Genomic DNA, 9,220 nt, shown 5'->3' with positions numbered 1-9,220 from the left:
TTCCTGGAAAACGCACCCCTTTATGATGTTATTATAATTCCTGCTCCCCAAAAGAGCAGGAATTTAAAGAACAAGAGCAGTATGGGAGGGTATTGCCCTGCAGTGCTGAAGCTTTAAAAAAATCAGTCCCGCTGTCCTAGCTGGAAGGAGTTGGCAGGATTCACTTGTATCATGCAAAACTAAGGGTTCTGTTCTAAATACAGGTACGGGTTTGGTTTGTTTTGGCATGCAATGAAAGATGACAGAGAACAAAAAACATGAAATAGGATGGGAGGTGGTAAAGCCCATGAGCAGAATAGGGATTGTGGTGGACAGGAGCAGCTGAAGGTGTGGTATAAACACTGCAGATGTGCTCAGAGCAGTGAATGCCACTGTCCTGCCCAGGGGTGTTAATTTTATCATACACAATCACTCATTTGACATTGCTCTTTGTGCCAGAAAGGAGGACAACACTCTTGTTGTAATTCTAGATCTTTTTTGCTACCTTATGCATTTTTGGCATTTATTAAGTCAAATAACGTGATACAAAGAATTTGTGTGAGGGAAAGGTGCACTGCATCATGTAGGTTATACTGGTGTGAGAAATAAATTTTCTTTGGAAGCTTTTTACTTCTGCAAATGGCATCTCCTCCTGAAGTCATGTATGTATAAAGTCCAGTATGTATAAAGTCCAATGAATACTTTTAGTGCACATAACTTACCAGTTTTTAAGACCAGAATATTTCTGCTGGTAACAGGGGCATCCCAAACTCCTGCCTCTGACAGGTTACAGGAATGCTTTATAAATCCTTAGGAACTTTTTTTTAAATGTTTAAAACAACCCGGGGAGAGAGAGGAGCAAAAAGCATAGTATTGCTGTAATTACACTGGCCTAGGGCTATCAATAAAGCTGCCCTCTATATTAAACGACGTTGTAAATTTCAAAGAAATGTTTTAAAACATTGGAGTAAAAACCAACCAACCAAAACACAAACAAAAAAAAAAAACTCCCAAAACACAACCACCACAAACCACCCCAAAACAAACACCAAAACCCCAACGAGCAACCCAAAACTTTTAAAAAGGGGAGGAGGGATGTCTTAAAATCTGAGGTGACCTGCAGTTCTGGTTTTATTCATTAAGAAGCGAGTGTTGCCTGCAGCTCCCCGCCGGTTCCCAGGGCTGCCCTGGCGCTGTCACGCTGCGGCCCCGGGAGCTGCTCCTTTTCCCGGGAGCGCTTCCCTGCCCTTCCCCGAGCCCGGCCGGAGCTCCCGGCGGCGCTGGGAGCCGGGCAGGGGCGGCGAGAGCCCGAGGGCTTCCCCTGCAGCCCTGAGGCCACACGGAGCAGAGGCCTAAAAAGCCACGCTGCTTCTGGATAACAAGGCGTTTATTACAGACCACGCTTTCCAGTGACGATTAAACGTTGTTTATTAGCCTTCTTTGTTCCCGAAACGCTCCGGGGAGGCACCTCCGGCCACAGGAGCGCCCGAGGAGCGGCGGCGCGGAGCCTCCCCCCGCGGCCCCTCACGGCGGGGCCGGGCTCACGTCAGCCGCCGCCGCAGCCTCTCCGCGGGCCCCTCCGTGCTGCATCATCCCGCCTCCCGCCCGCCCTGCCCGGCAGCGTGTGCGCCGCCAGCCGCCGCCCGACCGCCGGCCGCGCCTGTCCCCGCTCCGGGGCCGCCGGGACGGTGTGAACAACCACCCGGGCGAGGGTGAAACGGCACCCCAGCGACGAGCGAACGAGCAGCTGGGAGAGGGTGAACCAGCGCCCGGGCGAGGAGTGAACCCGCCACAGGGCGCGCCCCCCGCCCGCCTTCCCTCCTTCCTCCCTCCCTCCCCTCTTCCTTCCCCTCCCTCCCCGTCCCTTCCTCTCTCCGCCTGGTGCCGCCACTGCCGAGGAGGAGGAGGAGGAACATGGCGAAAGCGGAGCAGGTCCTCAGCCTCGAACCGCAGCACGAGCTCAAATTCAAAGGTACGGGGCGGCCGCCGCCATCCCTCGCCGCCGCTCCCCGCGCCGGGCGGGCGGCGCGGCCGCGCTCGGGGCCCGCTCCCCGGCAGCCATTTTCCGGGGGCCGGGCACCGCCGGCAGCTAAAATGTCCTTCAGCGCCGCGCCCGCCGCCCCGCCGGGGCCCCCCGCCCGCCGCGGAGCCGCCCCCGGCCCGCGGGAGTCCCCCCGCGCCGCCCTCAGCGCTGCCGCAGCCGCGGCGCGGGTGGGGGCGGCCCGCGGGGACGGCGCGGGGGGGTCCCGGCCGCCGCCTTCCCCGGCCGGCAGCGGGAACACCGGGAACACCGGGCTGTGCCCGGCTGACCTTCCCGGGGGCGGCGGCCGCCGAGAGGGGGGGACCCCGCGGGGCAGCGGCCGGAGCTGGGGTGCGTTCCCCAGGCCCCGCCGGGGGTGTGTGCGCGGCCCCGGCCCAAAGATCCGGTGCTGTAATGTAGGACAGCGGTGTCCGTGAGGTAGGGCTGGGAACCCAGGTGCCACAAGCCCTAGGAACGGATAAAGGGCTTAATCAAAAGGCAAAATCAGGAAATCGCTAGCAACGGAGCTGTTTAAGTGCTCTGCGTGGGTCTTCTGTATAGAATGTAGATGGAGGAAGGATGTTGGGAATAAGATAACAAATAAGGGTTTCTTCTGTTATGTGTCCCAGGCACTGTGGGGTTGCAGTCATGTCTCTGGCCAAAAACGCGAGGCCTCTGGCCAGGTGCTGGGCAGCACTTCCTGGCTTTTCCTGCTTATTATTATGATGATGATAATTTAGCAAGCTGTTTGGCTAAATAAGTCACGAATAGACTGCCTGTGCAAAAATCCATCTTTTAAATAAAAGTCTTGAATGGGTTTGGGCTTCCCCTGGCACTGAAATCCTGCCTTGCAGCCTGACAGCACAGCTGTAATACAATATTCTGGGGTTACAAATAAGCAATCAGCAAGTTTATTTATGCGACCAGAGTCAGAGGTGTTTTATAGCTTTGCTTGATTATCTGGCAAATACGCTTTTTTTAAAAAAAATAGGGATTTGTTTATTGGCCTCTGGCAAAAATAATACTCCTTTAAAAAAAAGCTTTCATGTACATTTTTAAATATAGAGGAGGTCTTTACCAGTTTTTATTAGTAAATATATTTGAACTATTAATACGAAGTGGGTTTTATCAAACAGCCTGTTAATAAACACTGGGGGGAATGAATTTATCTTTGTTGTAAGCTGAAGTTGTTATGGCAGCAGTATCAAACATGCTTAAGAAGGAAACTATTGTTCTTTTGACGTTCTTTGTGTTAAGTATGATTAGATTAAAATCACCTCTTGTTCTGGATAAAATTGCTTTCAGCAAACAAGCAAATCCAAGCTCAGGTGGGCAAAAAGTGGGCCCTTAATTGGCGCTGACTTGCTAATGAGACGTAATTGTGGTTCAGGGTTTGTTTTTCTTTCTTTTCTTCATCACAGGTAGATATAAACCTTGCCAGACTCTGCTCTTTCTTGAAGTAATGATAATTTGTCAGGCTGTTTTTCTTTCAGATGAGGTTCTGGGCTAAATAACCAGTAGCCATTGAAGTTAAATCAAGTAACCATAGCGCTTTTGGTTGCCAGATCTTTAGCCAGCAACGCGTACTCCTTAGAACATAAAATGCTACTTGACTAACTGCAGCTATTAAATGGCTTAGTTTCAAAGTACACTTAAATATTAATGTTCAAACAGACTTAATGCTGTGGGCAGCATTCATATGCTTTGGCAATAGCTGTGCCTTACAGTCCTTTCTAGCAAGCAGTGCTGACCGCTGTCCTTCATTCAGGAAACACCAGGTTGAAGTATTCCTGAAGTAAATTCTGCTCTAAGCATTTCTTGCCCTGCTGATCTTGTGATGACATACCGCCTGGTGATAGGGCTGAAATGATATTGTTACCTTTGTAAATAGTTGCATTTATTTCCAGAGTGTTCCTTGGCCCCGTACAAGTAGATCCAGGCTGGCAGAGGTCATGGAGCTGCTGACTGGTACAGGCATCCTTATGGTGTGTGCTGAAAGACATGGTACTCGATGTAGGAAACTGAGATTGGGCTGTAAACCTAGTACTGGAAATGGTGAAGGGCTGAATCCAAATGCAGACAGGTAGAAAAATCAGAAAATTATTCACTCAGATGCTGTTGAAAGGCTCTGTGTAGCCCCTCAGTATAAAATTTAGAGGGAGGTAAGGATGTCAAGAATAATATGGTGAATGGGGATGTCTTCTATTATGTGTCCCAGTCACTTTGGGGTTGCAACCATGGCCTGCACTTTTACTACATAAGGGTTGAAAACCATTTTATAGAAGCTTTTGTAGCGCCTTGTTTTTGCAGTGAATCTCATAAATTCATTTGGTGCTCTGTTTCGAAATACTGTGCTTGTGTCTCGTTTGAAAAAAAAAAATATCAAAGGAGTTTTTCATGCTGGAATTTTTTTTCACAGCATGTGAACATGAGCAGGGGTTGTCTTTCCTCCCGCCTCGCATCTCCTACAGCAGAGCACACATGCTCCAAAATAGCATCAGCGTGTGCTGTGCTGAAATGCAGCTGTGAGTCGTGGGAGGCAGGACACCCTTAGGTGGCTGAAGGTGCCCACTTCTTGCCCTGGTCTCTGATGCCGTGTGAAATAGGAGCTTCGCTGCCTTGCCAGTGACTCCCTCCACTTCTTGGTCATTGTATTGTAGGCTTGCAAAAAAATTATCTAGCTAAATGTTCACAGCTCAGGATTTACTGGTAACAAATGGTGAAAAAGAATGTTGTTGTTGGTATATGTGACATTTACATTTATGTTTCCCTTTCTTTCTTCTTTTTTTCAATCTAAGAGATGACATTAATCTGCCAAGAATTTGTTACAACATTCAGGGCTCTGACTTTAAGAATTGCTAGATTTAAACCTGAACAAGGATATGGAATTGTGCTGCAGGATGCCTCCTGCACCTCACAGGATGGCTGCCCTCCGAGGCTGATCTGTCTTTTCACCATCTGTGCCCACCAGGACTAGAGATCAGCTGTTTAGTATCAGCAAGTAAAATTTTGTTAAAATAGAGCACATTTTAGGACTCCCCTGGGTTTGTAGTGTTTGAGGTGCTGCTGCATGTTTGCAGACATGGGGTGCTGGGGCAGTGTTGCTCAGGAGGGGTGGCACAGATGGGCGGTGGCGGAGGCTGAGGGACATTTTGGGAGCGTTTCTGGAGGTTTGCTCCAGGTTAGGCTGGACTTATGACTCAGCACTCTGTCCGTGCTCCCCAAGTGGCTCCCGGCAGTACTGCCAAGCAGGGATTAGTGTCTTGCTAAACTCTGCAAGTCGTGCCAGTTGGAAATGCAGGTTCCTGTCCCCAGTATGTGATCCTGGACCTATGCAATATGTCACTGTGTAGCTTTGCTTTCTGCTAAGGGTACAACCACGAACCAGAACAGCCGATCCTCTGCACTGCTAACAGAGCAAATTCATCCCTGACCAGGGGCTGTCGCCTGTCACTGGCTCAGGTGCAAGCCCTGGCTACCTGAGAGCTGCAGCCCAAAGGTGTGGCCTCGGCCTGTACTGGTGTGCTCAGTCCAGCAGAGCATCTGCAGCATTGAAATGTTCACAATTTAGTGGTTAGCCCCAGTCCTGTGCAGTTTGTGTTTCCGTGGTTGGGTGGCTGCCACTCCCTACTGAGACACTCTGAGCTCCTCCAGGTCAGCCTGAGTAAACTCCAGCCAGATCTGCTCTCTGCAGCGGGGGTGTGCAAAGCCTCCTGTGTCTGACAGGAATATCCCGTTCCTGCCAGATACCTGGCTAAGGCTCTTCAGTCCAACAGGCCAGTAACACTTGGGATGTGAGATTAGTGTTTGCTAGAGCTGCACTTGCCAAGTCTCAGAAGAGAGGTTTTAAGGGCATATGGACTATTCACTTATGTCTCTGTCCCTGTCCTGATCCATTGGGAACGGTTGAATCACTCCTGCACTGAAGGTATTGGGAGGAATTTGACTTTGTGCTCATTCTCTTCTGTATTGGATTAATAGGAATTTCTAGTCACAGGCCACGTTTAAGAATGTAAAATAGTGACATTATTGTGAGTCGTTGGCTGCTTAGGATAATTAACATGCATCTTTTAAGCTGAATGTTTATATGCTCTTTTCTTTAAACTCTTAGAGCCCTCCTGGTATTCACAGCAGAATGGCAGCCAGTACTAGGATTTCTTTACTCTTTGAAGGCTGCTGTGCCAATGGCTGTCTGCTTTTCCTGCTGAAAAATGTACCAGCCCTTGCTTCCCTTTGTCTGGCCTGATTCCAAGTCAAGTCATTGTTACTGCATTAAATAAACCTTTGCATCTCTCTACATATTTGAATTTAATTATCAAATCATAGTCTTAAAAAGGGGGGCATAGTATTTAAATAACAGGCAGGCTTCCTAAATCTGCACAAATTTACCCTAAAATATATCCCAGCTATCAAAGAAAATCAGTCTTTCTCTGGTGCAGTTAATGTTGCACTCACTTTTCTTGCAGCTTAGCTAAAATCAATAACTTATTCTATTAAACGTTTGTTTAGTTGCACAGTCCTGCTGCATCTCACTGAATTACTCTGATTTCACATGCTCCATTGGTTTTATAATTAATTCATCACTTTGCATAGTCTCTTCACTTTAGAAGAGAGGTGTTAGGAGGGAAAAAACTGGAGGTAAGAGAGGGTAGTGATGCATTGTGAATTTCTTACAACACATCTCTTTTTTGAAAGGTGGAATAAGTTGAAGATTGTGCTTCTCTTGAGCTTCCTTCATCTGCTGATGTCCTGTGCACCAGAGACACAACATTCAGCAGCTCCCCTGGGAAAGGAGAAAGGAATTGTACATGTGGGACTAACAGAAATTTGAAACTTTGAATAGAATGGTTGGAGCACCAAAGAACAAATGAGATGTGTGAAGCAGTCAGGGAGGTTTAACTGCATTTGCTGTTAAATTTAATTAATATGTTTAGGTTTCCCAAGACTATTTCCAAAAATACCACAATCTCCTTGAAGGCTTTGGTCAATGTGATTTATGGGTTAAGGACTTTTGAATAATTTTGTACTGCACAGATTTTAAGAATTCCAGTTGAAGTTATGAGCATTAATGGGATCAAAGTATTACTATTTCAGGGAAAGACCTAATGCAGTGATAAAATTTGTTACTTGGCCATTGCTTCTCTTAGTTTTGTGGGATTTTGTGTTTTACATGTGATCAACTCCTTGCCTTTACTGTACAGAATGGGCCACATACATTCACAACTTCTTGTTCCTTGGGAATCCCGTGTTTGTCCGTGGATTTTCAGCTCACTTTGAGCTATGGAACTATTGTAATGATACGTGAAAAAGTTTTTCAAGTTTGTTATTTAAAGCTCATCAGGATGGCAGCCTGCCAGTCTGATTTGGTTGCTGCGATGTGACCTCTGTTCATTACTTCAGAAGATCTATCTGATAACAGATTATATTGAAAATACAGATGGAAGGGGTGGCTCTCTCAACTCCTGGGAGCATGGCTATCATGGCAAAATGAAGACACAGTTAATGTGTCAGAGTGGATGCAGGTTCACACTGGTACTTAGCAGTAAATTGTATTTACCAGCTGCTGCCCTGCATGCCATGTGCTGTGTCCTGTCACCCGTGAAAGGAATATAGAGTAGAAATTTATACAGCAGTTCCTTGTAGTGCCTTCTCATTGGAAAATAAATTATTACCTATTTTTCCGCACGGTGCAAGATTCATATATTAAAAACTTACCAGTAATCATGTAATGCCTTATTTCTTTTAAAATAGGTTAGCTGCCGTTAAACACAAGAGTGAATTCTGTTTAATTGCTCTGTAATTCAGAATTAGGATTGTAAAAATTCAAGTACAAGCCTTTAAATAGATTGTCAGATGTGTTTTGAAACTCAACTGGAAAAAAGGCATCATCACCATAGCAAATGATCCAACTTCATGAGCTCAGGTCAGCTTACATCTATGAACAAATTCCCAATTTTAAAAGCAGCTTAATTTGTTCTATGCAGCCAGCTCTGGAAGGTATTGATTGCATCAAATGAGTATTAGATCAAATGAGCAACTTCTACATATGTTATAATGCAATTTTTGTGGGAACCTGGGCGAGGGAGGGTTTGTCCTGTTTCTGAGTCCTCTGAGCACAGCTTTCTGCCCGGCTGAGGCGGTGCAGGAATCAAATGACCCTTGCTAATTCTGCCCACATCTTGCAGTCACACTCATTTTCTACTATCTTGTTACCATATTGGTCTTATGTTTGCTGCCTGCTGGGAACAGCTAATAACTACTGAATGCATTTCATAGTTGGTACAATAACAGCCTCTTTACTTTCCTGTCAGTGTGGCTGCTTGGCTTTGAAAGCCTTATTGATGGTGTTTGCAACAGTTCTGTTTGTGGCGACAGCTGTTGTGTCAGACTTAAATTTCATCTTTGTATTTGTAAGAAACGTGATCTTTAGCATTATCATCTTGCTGCTGCAATTGTTGTTTTGTTTGGTTTTTTTCTGCAAGTACATCCTCAGGATGAGGTCAGGAGCTCTTCCCAGTTAGAGCCCTCTCCCCTCTGGATGAGGGAGTGGCACTGGTGAGACAGTTCCTACCACAACACTGAAGGTCCTTTGTCTTCCTGTGTGATGACCAGAGGCAGAAAGGAAGCTTATTTTACATACGTATATGAATATTTAACTACCAGTTTGTCCAAGCTAGGGGTTAGATTCATGCTAAGTCTCTTCCTCTGGCATTTGACCCAGTATTTTTTAAATAGATAAACTCTTTCAGTGCTTTGTAGACCAAGATGTCTGTAGAGCCATATAAGATACTTTCTGAGATGCCTGGGATGTTGTTGAGTTTAAAATTTGCCCTGCTAGGCAACCTTTTGTAAAGAGGGATTGCAGTGGGTCTGGAGCAGCTGTCCCAGTCCTTGCTGCCACTGGCAGCGTGTGCAAAGCAAATCCCCGTTGCCCTGTGTGATTCAGGGCAGGGCAGGGGTGCACGCCTGCCCTGATTGTGGTTGTGTGTTCACACCAGCAGCACGGGCCAGGCTGAGGGCTGGTCTGTTCTTTCTCTATCAGAGCTGTTCTGAAAATTGCTCAGTTCAGCTGGAATTCTCCTGGCCTCAAACACATTTGTACAGATTGGGTACTGCTGCTGCAGTACTCACCCCACGTTATTATAAATACTTTATGAAAATAATCTCTTTGCTAAACTACTTTAGTGTCTAGTTCTCTGAGCTGTAAAAGAAGTCCCTCAT

At 46.7% G+C, this 9,220-nt stretch overlaps 1 protein-coding gene across 3 annotated transcripts in view; it reads left to right on the top strand.

The window, feature by feature from the left end:
* Positions 1 to 1,572: 1,572 nt before the first annotated feature.
* Positions 1,573 to 9,220, top strand: part of VAPB (VAMP associated protein B and C) — a 33,556-nt gene continuing 25,908 nt past the window's right edge. The window contains exon 1 of one of the 3 annotated variants that reach the window (XM_038158613.1): positions 1,573 to 1,951. In XM_038158613.1, the coding sequence (XP_038014541.1) occupies positions 1,894 to 1,951 (58 nt within the window). In that variant the 5' untranslated portion in view covers positions 1,573 to 1,893. The remainder of the gene's footprint in view (positions 1,952 to 9,220) is intronic. The other 2 variants (XM_038158614.1, XM_038158612.1) reach the window with 2 other exon arrangements.

This window comes from Motacilla alba, chromosome 20 (genome assembly GCF_015832195.1).
Source record: "Motacilla alba alba isolate MOTALB_02 chromosome 20, Motacilla_alba_V1.0_pri, whole genome shotgun sequence".
NCBI classification, from domain to species: Eukaryota; Metazoa; Chordata; class Aves; order Passeriformes; family Motacillidae; genus Motacilla; species Motacilla alba.
Note: the sequence above shows the minus strand (reverse complement) of the source record. Positions and strands in the feature narration are given on the sequence as shown.